Source organism: Vigna umbellata, chromosome 5, assembly GCF_029865625.1.
Source record: "Vigna umbellata cultivar VRB3 chromosome 5, Vumbellata_1.0, whole genome shotgun sequence".
In the NCBI taxonomy this organism is placed as follows: Eukaryota; Viridiplantae; Streptophyta; class Magnoliopsida; order Fabales; family Fabaceae; genus Vigna; species Vigna umbellata.
In genome coordinates, this window is record NC_142169.1 from 68,602,126 (window position 1) to 68,621,253 (window position 19,128).

Consider the following 19,128-nt stretch of genomic DNA (forward strand, 5'->3'; position numbering starts at 1 on the left):
ATATATGATTATTAATCAAACATAATAATCATGTCATATAAAATAGCAAATAATCTTGACTTGTAAGTTCCAACCATTTAAACTCGTTAATCTTCGTCCGGGGCATTATGTTCATTCTCTCTGTACAAAAAGAAAATCGTAAATAAGTTGTAAAAGAAAATTCTATGTTTGTGGTTAAACAATGCTTGAAAGGTCTATGCTTTTATCTTCAAGAATTTATTTTTTAAAATTTAAAATTCTGTACATTAATTTATTCTTTTATCTTTAAAATTCTTAAAAAATAAAAAATGAAAGTCACATACTTGTACTTTTTTAAGAATCATATTTACTAATATAAAATTACAGAAGCTTCATCACTTGACAAAATTAATTTAGAAGTGTTTTTCTATGGCGCATTAAGTTAAAATTTAAAAGGATTAAATAAGATATTACTATTACTTTCCAATTTTCTTGAGGGCATTTTTGTAAGTCTGCCTGTTTCAAAAGGTCGCAATTGGCGTCTGTCTTTAATAATTTACCTTCTTGTTTTTCATTTTGGAGGATTGGAATGAAACAATTCATTTGTTCCCTTTTTTTAAGCTTTTGGGTTTTTATTTTATTTTTTCTGATTTGTAAATACCTTTTTAAACAATTTATGAACTTATATAAATAATTTTTGAAAGGCCACTTTTATGTTACAGGTTTCTTTATAATAGGTATATTACTTGTACAACTTTTAATTAAAGATTTTTTTAATCACCGTTTAACCCATTGATTATTATATCACATGCCTTTCTCTTTTTTTATTTTCATCTCTCTTTATTGTACAATAATAAATTGCATAAATTCATTTATTGTATATTATTGTGTATTACTTTAATATTTTTGACTAATTTCTATAGTACCATGTAAGTAATTTTATAGCGAGTATTTTTAAGCTATAATATCATGATTAGTCAGCCGGATATAATATTTAATTAAATACACGTAAATCAAGGAATACCAGTAGCAGATAGTTTTAAGGTGACGGTTCACGGTAGGATTATTCTGTAAACCGTTGGATATATTATTTTTGATAAAATGAGTGGTCGATATCAATTACTTGATATTGCTTGAACCCTAAGTTGATACTTTTAATGATGATCAAGCTATTTATCAAATTCTTGTAAATCCAAATACATTTGGTAATTAAAAATCTTTATATGTGATGTTTTTTTCATATGACCATGCTAATTTCATATATCGTGGTCATTTTGTATTCCTCTTCTTCAAAAAGAGGACACAAATATAATGAATTGACAATAATTAATACATAATATAACTACAAACTTTATTAGCTACTCATATCCGTTTATTGACTATCACGTGCTAGTTAATGATGATTTATCTACATTGAAAGGGACCAAAATTAGTATATATGTCTCCCATAGATCACTTTTGGATAATGAGATATTTTATTTTCAATATCCGGAAAACTTTGAAAAATAAAAGTGAGAAATACTATTTAAATTAACCTTTTAAAATCTAAATTAATCATAAATAAGTTTATTAAGTTATATTATAGTTTACAATATTCAATTTATTAAATAGAAAAAACACTTCATAAATGTTTATTACGAAAAATAACTTATATGACTTCATAAACTACATATGCGAAACAAATATAGTTTAATTTAAAAATATAGTCTTTAAAAATAATTACGAATAAAAACATTTAACTTTTGACATTACAGTTGATTATTTTGAGTTCCTAAGGACATCTTAACGGCTGACAATGAAAGTTGTAGAAATGATCTGATCTTTTAAAGTAATCTAAGCGATAAGACATAACGGGTTTTCCACACGGAGAAATAAAAGTAAATGAATCCGTGACCGAACATAGACATATATCATGTCAAAAATCAATAAAGATTTTTATTATTCGAATACAATCAATTAACTTTAAGAAAATATATAAATTTATAAACAGTAATTTTTGGATTTTTGCATGCGACCTCAAAAGAAGTCATTATTGTTTAATTCCCGAATGATTCATGATGATGGATAGAAATATAGAAAGAGAAAAGAAACATGTAGAGATTGATTACTAAATTAAACTATGTATGTATTAAATATGAAAGACTGAATTTGGGGAAAAAAATAAAAAGACGAATAGTAGATAATAATTAAAAAAATTGTCTGAAAAAGAATTAATAGAAAAGAAGACTTAAGATAAAAAGCATTATGAAAGTGTTATATTTTTGAAAGTTATGATTAGAAGCACATAATATCTAAGATTGAGATGAAGTGTTTTTGAAGGTAAGAGGGTGCAATAAGGTAGACATCATATTAAATTATTCGAAGCATAGACTATAGGATTAGAATGCAATCAAATCGTGCAAAAAGTAATTTTTGAGGAATGTCATAAATCTACACATGCTACAAAGATTGGCTCCATTCAATTCAAAAATAGTTGGTGGGATCCAACCCAACGCCATCACCAAATCTTATCGTACTACGACATACCCAAAAGTTTTACTGACTTATTTATTTAAATTTAAAATTTATTAAATTTTAAATATAAGATTAGGTTAATTTGATTATTTATCTTAATGTATCAGCTTATATTATCAAACGTTAAATTAGCATCGTACAAAATAAATTATAATTATAGCATTCAAATCACTTTAAAGGTAAAAGTCTCGTTTTCTATTATTATTTCTTTCAATTCAATATTATACTAATTAAAGAGAATAAAAATTAAGTTTAATATTCGGCTATAGTTTTGCTCTAGTTTAAGAGCATCTTTATCACAGGCTTAACACTCACCCGTACATGTATATACGGTATTTTGACTATATTTTTTCATTTGTTCCGTGGCAGTAACCTTGCTCTAACTAAGATAATATAAGTTTATAAAACCAAAATGTATAAAACCAAAATGTTCATTTGTTCCATTCAAAAAAGTTTATAAAACCAAAATGTTTACAGAAAAAAATTCACAAGAAAAAAATGCTAACAAAGTTACGTCAGTCCATAAACAAATTTTCAAAACAAAAAATCTATTTAAAATGAAAATGAAAAATTACTTAAAAAAATATTTATAAATGCGGAAATTTGATCCAAATACAAATATAATAGATACAAATTCAGATATAGATTATCTTAGATAGATTAACATCATATTAAGTTGATTTATATAAGTTAAGGTTAGATTAAGTTATTTTAAGTTTAAATTAAGTTGAGATGAATTAAATCCAAGTCCAGACGAGTTAGACATGACCTAAATGTGTTGAGTTAGGTTAAGTATAGATTGAAACAAGTAAGATCAAATTGAAATTAAGTGAGGCTAAGTCTAATTTTGGATAGGTAAGATTGAGCAGATTATACCTTAGGTTGAGTTGATTTAGGTACACCATTGACCAAGTTAAGTAAACTCTACATCATGTTGAGTGGGTCCACATTAAACCAAGTCAAGTCAAACCCTCGTTGAACTTAGTGGAGTTGGGTCCATGTTAAGGCAAGTAGATTCTGATTCACGATGAATCAAGTTTAGTCAAGTCTACTTTGAACTAAGTTTATTTGGACTCATGTGAGGTTGAATCAAGTTAAACTCATATCAAATTGAGTTGACGTAAAACCACATATAATTAATTCAATCCATACCACATCAAGTCGAGTTAAGTTAGGCCTAGATTGTACCAAGTTTTGTTTAACCTAAGTTAAGACAAGTTTAATCGCGGCCACATCGAGATATAGTCAAGTCAAATTTATTTCATGTTGAGTTGAGTCAAACTCACATGAAACTTATTTGAGTCACACCCAATAAGGACAATTTATGTTGACCTACAGTAGGTTTAATAAAGTTGGAACAACGTTAAACGTATTGGATTTGGTATCATGTCATATATAATCGAGTCGACTCACACTAGATCAATTTAAGTTGGATCCACCTTCGACTAAGTTGAGTTATCCCATTTTGAACTGTGTCAAGTTGAGTTAATCTCAAATCAAGTTGAGTTAGACACATGTTAGATTAAGTTGTGTCATGTCCACATTAGATCGAGTTAATTGATGTTATATTGAGTCATGTTCAAGTAAAACAATATTAATTTAGATTTACATATGGTTTACCAAGATTGGACTTGTATTAAACAAAATTAAAATGACTTATTCAAATAAGTTGGACTGATTATCCAACTTGCTAGTTAAGTTATAAAAAATAAAAAATAATTAATTATATTTATAGTCAATGATCAATTTATAGTTTAAAATATTCTAAAAAAAGTATAGATTTCAAAAATATCATGGGCTTATCATAATAATTGTGTTGAGACTAATAAAGGAATTCTAAATTAATTTGACCACTCAAAATTATTTTCTTTTGTGATAGTCTTCAACACACTTAATTTTGATGAAAAAAAATATGGCTTGACATCAATATACTTATTCTTAACTTAGTCATCATTAACATACCTTCAACCAAACAAATATTTATTAAATTTTTTTCTTCATATCTTTCTAAATATTTTTTTTTTGAATCTGGTAAAAAATAAAAAATTAAAATCAAATAAATATCATTACCCTAATATAATTTCTTACTCAATCTTAACCGTTTTATAATTGTTTTCCTTTTATACACATTTTCTTACCAATTTCATTCTTATTAATATAAATTATTTTATCATTTATATTTATTAACAAGAAAGATTAGTTTTATAATTACCCTATAACATTTTTCCATATACAAATTTTGTTAGTGGTTTTACTGTTATTAATATAAATTTTTATTATTTCACCTTTTAAATTTAATTAATTACTTATAATAAAATTATTATTTTTAATATAAGATAATTTAAATATACTTTCTTGTGATTTTATGAGACGTCTTTAAAAAATAAAATCATTAAAAAAAGTTTAGATTTTGGTTTTCCTATTGACCAGTAATAATATCTATATCTCCTCCTAATTTTATCAAGTGATCTTAAAGAGAACTTTGGTCATAAAAGAATGACATATTCAATATGTATTTCTACTATTTGTTGTGTTTAAAAGATTTTAAATAATTTAAAAAATTTAATCACAATATCTCGATTTCTAATGATAATTTATCATGAACATTTGTGTATATCTTTTGACATGACCTTAGAGAATATCTTAAATACAGTTATTTAACTTTCATTTATACCTTATATATATATATATATATATATATATATATATATATATATATATATATATATATATATATATATATATATATATATATAAAATACAGGAATTAAGCCTAATATATGACACCTAAAAATAAATATAAGGAAAGACACCAGCAAAAAAGGAATATACGCTTTTATTTAAGAGAAATTGGGCTTAGCCACCAGCCCATATTTAATCCTAGCCTATATATTTTTCTTTTGAAAGACAAAATCCTCAGTGAGAGTTTCTTCTTTCTGCACCCCATACCAAAAAAGACGTTATAAATTACTTCATCATTCAAATAATAATCACAAATTGATAGAAATAACAATTTTGTTATGAATCTTTGTATAGACTGTTGTATAACCTATCAAAAGCGTATAATCTAGAAAGTGCTTGACGTATTTTAAAAGAAATGATTTTTTTTATCCAAATAATGGACAAAAGTGTTTTAATAAATATATTATAATAATGGGATGAGAGAAGAAAAAGTATGAAAATGCCTAAAGGAAGAAGTGAAACTTCATCACCAGTGGAAATCACTTTGATAGGGGTAGACAACAAAACACCGTTTTACTTTTTGAACCAGCTATTTATATTCATTTTGGTATTTTGTTGAAAACTTTGAAACTGAAAAGAATTAAATATTAATTTAGTATATAGTTTGTTGAATTTAGTTTTTATGTTACAATGTTTAATTAAATTTTATTTTTTATTAATTTTGTTTAATTTAATATTTTTCATCAATACTGTCTAAATAATTATATCGTGATCAATTATTATTTCTTAACACTCTACATTTTTCAGTTTCTTCATTACATACTCATCTTTACAAAGGAAGTTGATGACATGTAATAATAATAGATCACGTTTAACTATTTAAACAGTATTAATAAAAATAATAATAATAATTGAAATCTGATTAAATACTAAAAAAATAAAAAATAAATTAAACAAAAATAGAACCAAATTAATATTTAAACTGATTGAAAAATACCCATCTGTATTCTACCACTTCCAATTTAATAGAGGCCCCGCTTAGAGATTTTTTATGAGGCCTATTAATTGTGGGGTGCTTTACCCTGTACCTCCAACCCTTTCACCTCGTAATTTTAAATTCTATAAATACCCTCTAATTAATAGAGGTAGTTGTATATTAAAATTCATTTATTGAAAAATTCTATGTGTGTATTAAATGAAGCATTTTTTAACGTTAAATATATTGTTTGGAAAACTTATATCCCCATTTAGTTTCGTTGAATGTTTGCACCTCATACACATTGATGAAAAAAAAAAAAAAATCAAATATGAAAATTTGAAAAAAGAAATTTCGAATGTTGATATCCTATTCTTCCATTATCGATGCCGATACATATTTTTTTCTAAAATTTATTTATCAAACTTGAAATGCGATGTATACATATTTTAAAATTTTTTGTTTCGCATGTCAATTCCGATGTGCTTATAAATTATGTCTCTTTTTAATGTGTTATATTATTTATAATATAAAAGTTAAATATGTTACTTTAGAATATTTAATTATATTATTTACAAATATTTAATAAGATACCTTTAAAATTTGTTATGTTATTTTGAAGGTTTAATTATATTATTTATAAGGTAAAAGTTTGTTCTTTTTAAATCTTTTATTATATTATTTTAAAATTTAAATTTTTTTTATTTTGAAGGTAAAAGTTTATTAGATTAATTTAAAATGTTTAATTATATTATTTATAAATGTTTAAATAGTTTATAGAATAATTTGTATGAATATTTTAAATTTATTAAAAATATAAATATATTTAAAATTCATAAAAAAAAATTATAAAAGTTGAAGCAGTTAAGATCAAATTCTTTTAGATTTCTAAAAAAATAAAATAGCTTTTAATTAAGAACGAAATATAAATTTTATTAAAGTTTGAAGAAGGAGTGTGAAAGGGTTGGAGGTAAAAGGTCAAACAGTTTGTCTTAGTTTTTGTGATTCCAAATTGGTTTTGCAATTACCAAATTGGAGGTAAAATTGAGTATCTCTTTTTTTCCTGTGCCCCTATAAGTCAAGTGAAAAGACATTTTTGCCCTAACGTAAAAAAACCTTATTTGTGTGTGAGGGTAAATGGACTACGTTTCTAGTTTTAGAATCACTAAAACTATAGCTCCACACTTTTTTCTTATGTGAAAAAAATTACCTTATAATTATATATTTACTTCTATGTGGATATTTTTCTTACTTTTAATTTTTTCCACTCACAGTCAAGTCTTATGAAAGAACAAGATTTTCAGTCGGTGGCATTGAAAATGCCAACTTTTTCTGAAATAACAAGTTTGAAAAAATAAATTATTGGAAGAATTGTGGATCATAAAATGTCTCTTTCTGTAAAAAAATAAATTATCGGAAGAATCGTGGATCATAAAATGTCTCTTTCTATAAAATGGGTAGCTGATCTTAAAGATGTGATCAATGCTTTTGTCCAAACATGCAGCATAAAAATCTATCACGTCACTGTTTTCTTCATGAAATAAAATTATTATAATATAGTATTTTCATGTTTCTGTGGTAACAAGCCTATGTCAGAAAAATCCATTCAACTTTTATGAAACAAATAATACAATAATGCAGCTTTTTTAGAGGGTGCCTTTATTCCTCCTATTTTCTTCTGTTCTTTCAATTCCACATTTTAAATGTCCATTTAAGTAAATAAGGTTTCAATAGGTCTACATAATAAATTCTTCTTTTAAAATATTATTTTGGAAAACAAAAATTAATTTTTTAATGCAAATGTAATATTTTGCACATATATGTTTTCCTTTTCAAAATAAGCAAATTTTGGGTGATTTAATTTTTAATTTTAAAATACGATTTATTAATCAGTTTCATTAAATGCACATGATTGAAAGAAAATATGAATAGATGTACAAGAGTCTTAAATCTTCACACTTTTTCAATGATTTTCCTTCAAATTTAAATTACATGACATGATATTTTTGGAGAGAACATAAATGTTGGAAGAAATTAACAAACTCAATTTTCTTTTGGCGAAATTGATTAACGTAGTAACCATTTTTCATATTTTTAAACAAATTCATAAAATTTATTATTTTCATCATTTTCTTTTATCTATTTTTTATTCTCTTATACAATTCAAACAAAGCTAAAGAGAGCATTATTTAACACTGAGAAAAAAAAATCACATTATCATTCAATTTTAGAACAGGGTTAGTTTTGAAGAAATTTTAAATTTCTTATTTAAATTTATATAAAATTCTTATTTAGGAGCCGTCCTCCTTGAAAAACAGATTTTTTTTTAGATTTTCATTGTAAAACTCATTCCAATGAAAGTACAAACTTCATCTTATAATAATACGCAGTATAGTATTAGTAATAGTTATTGATTATCTTAAATTTAATATTTTAATCAAATAAAATGAAAATTAATTGGTATATATAAGCATTTGCATAATTAAAAAAAACATTTCAATAATTTCGAAACAAAAGTAAAAAGGAAGAGAAGTAGGTAAACAATGAGCAAAATTGATTTAGATGTGATCAGTTAATAGTTTATACAAATTCCATTCTCCCCTCTCTCTCTCTCACGATATAGATTAAATCTCTGATCTCTCTATTTTCTCCCTTTCTCTGGTGGCTATATAAATTGTTGTACAAATATTATATAAGTAACATCTCTTTGTATCAATCTGTCTGTGGATAAACACAGATTCCTGCTACCTAGTTTATGTTTGATTCTTGTTTTTTATTTATAAAAACAAATTAGCTGAAGTAATACAGCAGTGTTATTTGCATCATCACTATGAATGTAGTGAATGTTAGCACATGGATTTAAGGTGCTCTCTGAAAACTTTTAACATTGCTTGGAAAGTAACAATGCCAGTCAAGGTTCCATCTTCTTCCACAACCCACACGTAGCTTACACGATGAGCCAGAGCCTGAATCATCACCGCCACCAGAGAACTCCACCGGTAACACACCATCGCTTCAGACCTTCTCCCCACCCTCCCAGAGTACCCTCCAAGCTTCCAATTCTTCCCGGAGCAAGAATCTTCGTCGGAGGAACTAGAAGAAAAAGAAGACCATGAACAAAGACCTGTTTCGTCAGGGAGCAACTCTGAGAGGTTCTTGTCTTCCACCCTCTCCTTCACCAACTGCACCAAGTCCTCCGGTGGGCCGCCGCAGTCAATGTAGGAAGTGAAGTCGCCGGCAGAGAGCGTTGCCATGGCAGGCACAACGGCCTCATCGCAGGAGTTGAGCACAAATGGCGAGATTTCGCCAAGGAACTTGCCGTTGGGGTCAACAATGGCGACGGAGCTTTGGTATATGAGGGACAGGGACAAGAGGTCCAAAACAGAGGACGCAGGGTCATTGTAGCACACTGCAAAGAGGTTTTGCGTGTCGATGGCGCCTAAGATGTTGATGGGGCTAGCCGCTGTTGGGGAAAACACACCGATTGAGTTGAGGAGGTATCGGAAGATGTCCTCTTGGGTGAGCCAACAGTAGATGGTTTTGTCAGCGTGCCGCAAAGTGTTGGAGTCAAAAACTTCGAACTGATTCTGTATTGGTATCACCAGGTTGTGCACCCCTTCATGCATAGCATCTATAGCCTCGGTCAAACTGCAAACAGACCAAACACATCACACTTTTACAACATTTCATATTTTGCGTATCCATGTCTTAATCAAACTTCACATAACTAAGCCTGCATTCGAAAATTCCAATTTACAACAACCAAATTGTCATGTCACACAAAGAAACCATAACCTTCTGCCACCAAATTTCTCCATGTTAGTATGTAAGTGGAATATCATCCAATCTTGATTTAAACAAGAAGGAGAAGGAAAATTGGAATTAAGTTTCATTCAACAAATATTTTATCCACCTTTCCTTTTTAGTTTGATCATTAAATTTGACATGCTGTGATGCAGATTTTGGTTGGAATTTGAAAGGGTGAATGTTACAGTGTTGTAGGTGATAGGTGTTATCTGAAACTATGAATGAAAAGTGAAAGGTGAAAAGGGGAAAATGACATTAAATATCAGTACAGTAGATAAGAAGAAAAGTGTGGATGGTTAGGTTTTTGTTGAATTATAACAGGTCAAAAAAAAAATAAAAGACAAAGTAATCGGGGCGACGTACACGCATTGGAAAGGAAAAGAGATTGGAGAAGAAGGAAAGAGAGAGGAAGCATACCTGGCAGTGGGTGGAAGGTGGCGGACGAGGAGAGAGGAGGTTTGGTGGAGGATGGCAGAAATGGGGGAATTGAGGGCGGCGGAAGGGGAGGAGAGGTTTTGGGGTTTGGAGAGGAAGCAGATGATGTCGACCATGCAAACCTTACCGATGCAGGTGCAGGTGGTGCATTTGGAAATAGTGGTTTGGTGCTTTGGTTGTGGTTTCCTAATGAAGGAGTGATGGCAGTTCCAGACGGAAACGTAGTTGTCGTCGATCTTTTTTAGGGCGGCGAGGGCGTCGGCTACTGTGTCATCGACGGAGAGAGACCTGAGTGGCGGTTTCCCAAGACAGAGGTCGGATAACTCATGCCTCGACAATCTAGCTGCCATACACAATTAAATCAGCCGAGGAAGAGAAAGGGGAAGTGAGAGAAAGAGGGGGAGAAACTTTCAAGATTCAGAATTCTCGAGAGAGAGACTTGCTTCTGTCTTCTGGCCCAGAACCAGAGGAGCTATCGTATTTATAGGAAGATTGTTACCGGAATAGCCGGTAGAGCATGGATCTAAACTGCGTCTATGTAGGTTGGAGATGTGGTTACTAGACAACCAATTCTCAAGTCACATTAACCATATATATATATATATATATATATATATATATATATATATATATATTTTTTTTTTTTTGCTAATTTGCTTAAAAGATTTTCTGTTATTATCTCTCTTAAAAAGAACAACTTTAAATTTAAGATATTTTAATAATTTTAAAATTTAATTTAAAATAAAAAAATAAAAGAGAGTTATTTATTCAGTTATTATTTTTTATTTTTAAAAACAACTATCTTTTATTTTATTTTATTTTAAAAAACAACTATCTTTTAAAAAAATATATAATAAAAAGTAATAACTTGATGGAATGATAAATAATTATATTTTATTTTTTTATTTTAAATTAAATTTTAAAATTATTAAAAGATTCATTAAAAAAATCAATTTTAAATTTAAAGATATTTTAATAATTTTAAAATTTAATTTAAAAAAAATAAAATATAGTTATTTATCATTATGATGAGTTCATATATATGAGTAGTTATTATTTTTTATTTTAAAAATTAACTACTTTTTATTTTATTTTTTATTTTGAAAAACAATCACCTTTTAGAAAAAATAAAATAAAAAAGGGTTAAATATGTTTTTAGTCCCTCAACTATCAAGCGATTTTGTTTTTCGTCCCTATTTCAAACTTTTAACGATTTGATCCCTCTCCTTAAGGAAATCATAATTTTTGGTCCTCACAAACTAACGCCGTTAAATTTAGTCTCACGTGGCTAACGGTATGCCACATATGATACTAGCTTTCACATTAATATTGTGCCACGTGGTGTGCCACTATTCACCACCCTCTTCTCCTTCTCTCCTCTTCCACCACCACCTTCCCCTTCAACTTCGTCCTCACACAAGCCCGCCACCACCAACCCCTCGCGCTAGCCGCCGTCGCCAACCGTGAATCACGTGCTGCTGCTGGTTGGGGGAAGGCGACACCGGCGATGAATAGTGGAGCGTGCATTGCAATTGTGCTGGTGATTACTCTGTGGTGATTTTGATTTCGGAGATTAGTGTTGTTGGTGTTGCTACTGGCGACGACGAGGGCGTGGATGGAAGTGGGTTTCTTGCTGACAATAGCGTACTTACTGTGTTCCTCCACGGTTTCGAAAGCGAGGTGGCCAACCAGCAAGGTCACCATCTTGTGCTGAGCAAAAAGGTCCTGAGACTTAGGGTAATTCGCAGCGAGCTCCGACACGGCTCGTTCGCGGCTATGGGAGGGAGCCCCCCGAGGTACTCACCGCCGGCGTCGCCAGCCGAGACGCGGAGGAGCCAGGAGACGTCGCCGACGGAGTTTTCAAGGTGGGAGGAGACCTTGCGGAAGGCGGCGCTAGGGTTGAGTGTAAACACGCGATTCATGAGAGCGTTGCCGCGACACTTGAGGACCAGGGCAAGAGCCTTGTCGAGGACCTGTTCGGTCTCTTCGATGATGCGGCGCGTGGGACGCTCGTAGAGTTCGGAACTGGCCTGACGGAGCAGCGAGGGGTTGGTGGTGGCGGGCTTGTGTGAGGACGAAGTTGAAGGGGAAGGTGGTGGTGGAAGAGGAGAGAAGGAGAAGAGGGTGGTGAATAGTGGCACACCACGTGGCACAAGATTAATGTGAAAGCTGGTATCATATGTGGCATATCGTTAGCCACGTGAGACTAAATTTAACGGCGTTAGTTTGTGAGGACCAAAAATTATGATTTCCTTAAGAAGAGGGATCAAATCGTTAAAAGTTTGAAATAGGGACGAAAAACAAAATCGCTTGATAGTTGAGGGACTAAAAACATATTTAACCCAATAAAAAATAATAGCTATTCATACACATAAATTAATCAGAAATATGAACTGATAAGAATTATAAATAATTACTTTTTAATTTTTTATTTTAAATTAAATTTTAAAATTATTAAAATATTCATAAATTTAAAGTTGATTTTTTTTAATAAAAAAAACTCTTTAAATAAATTAGCAAACTATATATATATATTATTTTTATTATTTTTCTCTAAGTCAGGAGACAAAAGTGAAAAAGATCGTCTCATATAAAAGAAAGAAGATAAAAAATGCAATCTAATTTTCTTTACGAAAGGTATTAAGACATATGCAGAAGCTATTTGTAAGATTAAATGATATAAAAAAATTGTGCGAGAAACATTTGGCTTACTGTAAAAATATAAATTGTAATTGGCAAAAGAAAGTAGTATATTTTCCATAACTTTAATATTTAACGAAAATACGAGAATACTTAATTAGAAGAGAATGACGGAACGAAGTGCGTCGCTTTTTGTCATTGTCCTCCCTCTCTGGTTGAGGTAAGCTCTGATACAACTACCATCACCCTCCTATTTATCTTCATTACTTTTTATTTTTTTAGTGGTTTTAATACAGTTTAAATATTTATTTTTTCTTTTCACTTCTTCATACATCTTTTTAAGAACTAAATTATGATGAAGTTTCATTATCCAATTCAGTCAATTGTTATAGTTATGATCAATTATGATACATCAATATTATTTTTAAATTAAAACTAAAATTTTATCACAACTTTATTATTTAAAAACACTTCAAAAGTTTTCAATAAAAATTTAAACACTCCAGTCAAAACTTCATAGTCTCTTTAGACCGTATTTTTTATATTATTCATTTAAACATATGCAATTATTATTATTATTATTAGTGTAAATATATATAGGCATTTTTAAAATATTTATAAATTATTTAGAATTTAAAAATAATAATTAAATATATATATATAATTATAGATATAATTATATAAAAATATAATAATAATAATAATAATACCATCATCACCGTCTATAAACCATCAGAGTGGTCATGCATGGCGTGTCTGCATCAACGTCAAATGTTTGACTTTAAATTTTTTAAAATATAGCGTAAAAAAATATGTTTAAATAATTTTTCCCTCAAACATTTCTAATAGTATTTCGTGTAACTGTTTTTCACAATTTATTTTTTTAAGTTAAAGATAGATTATTTTTTATTTTCTCTGAAAGTACTTTTTGGATAATATTTTTAAAACAAGTTGAGTGCAAAATTTATAACAATAAAACATAAGCTAAAAAAATACATTTTTATTCGATAAATTAGAGCAGTCATTTAAATTATATTTGTTTTGACAGAAGATAAATAGTATTGTTTATAATCGTTATTTAATGAGAATTTTCATTCCATGACAACCCTTTAATTTTTTTCTTCGACAAAAAACATTTTATTCTATTTTTTATTTATAAATTTATTTTTAATGATTTCAAAATAAGTCATCAATATTTAAAGACAATCTTATATTATTATAATATAAGTTATGCATTGCGAATACAAAATATAATTTTTATTTTTAAGAAATTATTTATTATAAATTTTAATTATACTAAAATTGTGTATTTAAATATAAATTTTAATTATATAAAATAAATACTTATATTTTATATTAAGATTTGTCAGATTAATCCTTATTATTAAATTAGAAGTATATTTTCCCGAGGATTAAATTATAAGTTTAATTGAATAATCTTCACCTATATAATTTTAAGTTATAATAAAATTAAAAAAGATCAACATTTAATAATGTTAAATCTGAAAAGCTTTACCTATATAATTAATGTTTCGGTTAAGGATTCACATCCCTTAACCTTAAAACATTTTAAGTTGTTCTGAAAATTGGATAATCTTTTTGGGAGTCATCTATTATTTAAGTTTAGTTGTTTGCTCTCTCTTTATCTTTCTTAGTCAGTGTGAAGAATATCTGTCATAGACATAAGTCATTAACTTTGAGTAATAATGTTTAATAAAAATAAGTACTCAAAAATTAGCAATAAAATGACATCACTCATTACCAATAAATGGTTATTATCAATGACAGTTATTATTATTGATTATAATGTAACTATCTCCATGATTGTCTTTGTAGATCGGTTACCGAGTTTTTAATTATTTGTCCTGCTCAATCCATTAGCCTGACATGTATCCATACAATACAATTACGTCCTAAAAAGTTGAAGAGTCACTTTTTCATTACAAAAAAACATATAAGACTTTAATTAAATTAAAAAAACAAATCAAAAAAGTAATTTTAGTATGAAGGTAAAAATGTTTTCTTCACAATCTAGCTCTTTGAATTTGTTATTGTACATGGAAATTGAAAGTATTTTTCATAATTTAATCTAAACATATGTATGTGTCACTGTTCACGTTTTTCAACTTGTGTTTCTAAAACTCTAATGGAATTTATTTTTCGTGACTAATGTTGTTCCTAAAAAGACGAGTTACTAATGATGCTCCGAAGATGCTTAGATGTAAATCGCCATCCTATGGAAGTTAACGACTTTTGGAGGAAACCTCTGTTGAAAGTTTTACGAAGACAACATCTAAAAAGGAGTTGTTTGAAAACTGCGATTTCCTTAGTAAGTTAAAAAAAACGTATTAAAACTAAGCGAGAACACAACAAAAAATCTCTTTGTATAAACCACACAATGTAAATTTAACCAATGGTAAAAAGTAACAACCACAACCCACACTTGGCACTACAAAATTTTTTTATGACGATCATAAAGTACAACCCCATCACATAGGCCACAACCAATAACATCACTGGTGGTTCATCTAAAATTAAGATAAGAACTCAACCAAAATTCAACACATTAGTTAGTAGTAAAGAGTTTAATGCGTGCAATTTTCAACACATTGCGGCCATCACGTTTGTCTTATATATTATGAAATTATCTTATTTTTAGTTTGTATAAGATTTTTAATACACACTCCTCGTTTTTTAATATAAGATTAAATATTAATAAATAATCTTTGGTAATGAGTGATGTAATAGACCAAACAAAAAAAAATCTAATTAAAATAAGCTTTAACACAAACTTTGACACTATATTAAGAAGTAAATGTTAGCAATTTGAATCACTTATGTATATGTAACAATTATTAAATGTGTTAGAGTGATTATATTTTGTTAGCCAACCTTTTAAAGTGATTTAATTAAATAAATCTCACTAAGGACAAAAGTATATTATCTAGTAATAATTTTAAGGCTTAAATATTTTTGTTTAGTACCCGGTTTTAAAAATGAAAACATTGGGTCTTTATGTTACGAAAAGTGTATGAATAAGGTCCACAAAGAAAGAACAAGTTCAACAAATCATCAAAGAAAAAGCTAAACAAGTGAGAGAAAAAGCTAGACACCAGAAGAGAGAAGAGAAAAAGTACGACCACATCAGCATAGGGACTCAATGTCTTCATTTTTAAAACCGGCTACTAAACAGAAATTCACCTCTTAACATGGAACGAAGTAAGCATTTAAACCTAATTTTAATTTGTTGAAGGAGTCAAATTACAATTATTAAAACTAAAGAGAAGTAATTGTCAAATGGTTACATAAGGAGTCATGGTCCTATATGTGAGAACATCGTTTCATTCTTATTTCTTTCTCTTTATCTCATCAGAAGAGAAAATCTAAAGAGAACTAGATGTACTCTATAAGATCAAAGAGACAAATCCATTCCACTTTAGTATTATAAGGAAATTGGGAACTGGTAAATTATAATGGTTTATTGTTCTTAATTATTGGTACATACATAATAAATTCTAATTATATATTTTAAATCAAACTCAATTTTATAAAACTAATTTATAAAATGAAATTTATATCTACGTATATATTATGAAATTTTCTGTAAGAATTTCAACAAAAGTTCGGACAGTGATTCAGTGTATAGGTTAATGCACATATACACGGTTAAGAAAAAATAATGCCTCATACTCCTGTAAAATTCCTTAAATTATATTTTACATTTCTCCAAATAGTAAGACGCACATTATTGGTATTTTTACAGGAAGATGTGCATGTTCATCTAATTGTTAAGTGGGTCTTAAAATCATACGTTAAACGATGAAACTTAAGAACTAAAATATCTATTATTTAGGGTGGTCTGGTTGGTCTGTGAATGATATCGTGTGGTCTATGATAATTTTGGAGATTGACGAAGAAAGTGACGTCACGTGTTCTTTGAGAGGGCACATAATTTGGGACCGGGAAATCTTGACAACATGACTGCGGACAAACAATTTAGTATTTGTGTGGCTTGGGTATACCCGTGTCTCCTTTTCCGGCCTAATCATTCTCCTAATGTTTATCGGCACCACGCGGATTCAAACTTTCAACCCTTCAAATTCACAAATGAGGGGAAAAGATAATAACCAGAAAGAAAGAATAAACCGTGAATGAAAAGGTTAACTTAATTTGTATCTTCTTTATCATTCCTAACTTTAACTTTTTCAAACCTGAATCGTCTGGGCTACTATAGTATTACCTTTTTGAACGATGATATTTTGTATTGGCAGTAAGTATTTGTGGTCTTGAGCTCCATAGCTTTGAGAGAATTATTTTTAAGTCATTATTGTTTAGAATTCGAGGATACGAGTAATTTCATACTAATAATACTTTCAGATACAGATTATTTTTACAATCCTTTGATATTATTTTTTATTTTATTTTTTTTCTTTTACAAATATAAAAATTAATCTTTTATAATTATTTTATTCTTACAATAAATTCACAAAGTATTTACATTGTTTGTTAGCTACATTTGAGTGGTTTAGAGTTAACGTGCTATGACGATAAGTCAGTCCCATTCAACATTCATAAGTTTTAAAGAGTCTTAAATACAACTTATAATCGAAATTATAGATAAAATGTATTTATTATATATTAGATCATGATTACGAATTATAAAATTCAAATCCAAATCTATAAATATAAATATTATAATATAAATAATTATATTTATTGTGTATTTAAAATTTTATTGTGATCATTGATTGACTATATTAAACATCAAACAAATAATAAGAGAATTTCATAACGAAAATTGAAGACAATGTTAAAAAAACATATGAAAAAAATAAAAAATATTTTAATTATGATCTTCTACCCATACCAAAATTAATATTATTTACTTGTAATTTAAATTCATTTCTTTCATGATTTTTTCATTTTAAGAGGAAAATAATGAAAATATTCTTTTCAACAAATTTAAAACTGAAAGAAAATCAAATTTTAATTATATATATATATATATATATATATATATATATATATATATATGTGTGTGTGTGTGTGTGTGTGTATTTTTTCAAATAAACATAATTAGCAAGCTTATTTTACTTTATTTTAAGATACAAAGTAATTCATACCTTAAAAATATCATCCATTCATTTATATAATAAATTCATTATAATTGAAGAAAATATTAAAGAAAAAAATCATAAAATACTTATAGAAGGTTTAATAACGAGAGTATAAGACTCGTTAGTCTAGATGAAAGATAACAGTGATAACAATCCTAAAAACAACCATACTTACTTATGACCACTTAAAAAAATTGTATTAATGAATAATAGATTTTAATGAAGTTTCTTAATGCCGATACCATAAATTGACGCATTCACCTCATAAAAAAACATGTTGACATGTATTATATTGCATGGATGCTATTTTAATTAATTAGATATTATATTAATATTTTCTATATATATTTTAATTCTTTTAAAAAATTAATTCAATGATTCATATTTTAAAATAAATTTTAAATTGTAGAATCATTATAGATGTTAACTAATGTAACATCCCAAAAAAGAGCATATTATATAGGAGCATATGGTATACTAAGTCCACATTTTTAATAAAAGAGAATAGTTAACATAGACTGTGAATAGAGTTGATAATCTTACAGTCATCCCAAATTGAGTCAGAATTTAAAACTTAAACATACTAGAGTATTTCAAAATACAAGAAATAATAATAGAACCCTAAGGAGACTAAGCAACAACATCGTCTTCCTCCAAAGCCTACTCCAGAGGTACCTCATTCGCCTCTGCTCACATCCAAGTGGATGATCATTAAAAAAAAACATACCCAAACAAACACAACCACACAAGCAAGGATGAGCTAGATATAAAAATCATGTTATAGCAATCACACACAATATACAAATACATACAGATATGCTAGACTATACAAACACGACTTGTTGCACTTAAACTTGACTCGTCCGAACTAGAATGATTGCCGAGCTATGGCGGGTTATGCATTAGTGGTGGCCTCTACTGCTTTGCAAAGCCATTGCCAATGGGTTTCACCCTACCATACTTACAAGGTTAGTCTGTTATCACTCACCTTGGGTCGTA

At 28.3% G+C, this 19,128-nt stretch overlaps 1 protein-coding gene across 1 annotated transcript; it reads right to left on the reverse strand.

Moving 5' to 3' along the window:
* Positions 1 to 8,667: 8,667 nt before the first annotated feature.
* Positions 8,668 to 10,838, reverse strand: LOC124830191 (CBS domain-containing protein CBSX5-like). Its single transcript, XM_047303844.2, has 2 exons — positions 10,355 to 10,838; positions 8,668 to 9,778 (listed from the first exon to the last, which is right to left on the reverse strand). Exons 1-2 carry the CDS (start codon positions 10,720 to 10,722, stop codon positions 8,977 to 8,979), a joined length of 1,170 nt encoding a protein of 389 aa, XP_047159800.2. The 5' UTR covers positions 10,723 to 10,838; the 3' UTR covers positions 8,668 to 8,976.
* Between the last annotated feature and the right edge of the window lie 8,290 nt (positions 10,839 to 19,128).

What these genes read in the sequence shown, in the direction of transcription:
- LOC124830191 (XM_047303844.2), bottom strand. Translation starts at nt 10,722, where the DNA reads ATGGCAGCTAGATTGTCGAGGCATGAGTTATCCGACCTCTGTCTTGGG. An exon ending in CACCTTCCACCCACTGCCAG is followed by an intron (nt 9,779 to 10,354) that starts GTATGCTTCCTC and finishes GTCTGTTTGCAG; the next exon opens with TTTGACCGAGGCTATAGATG.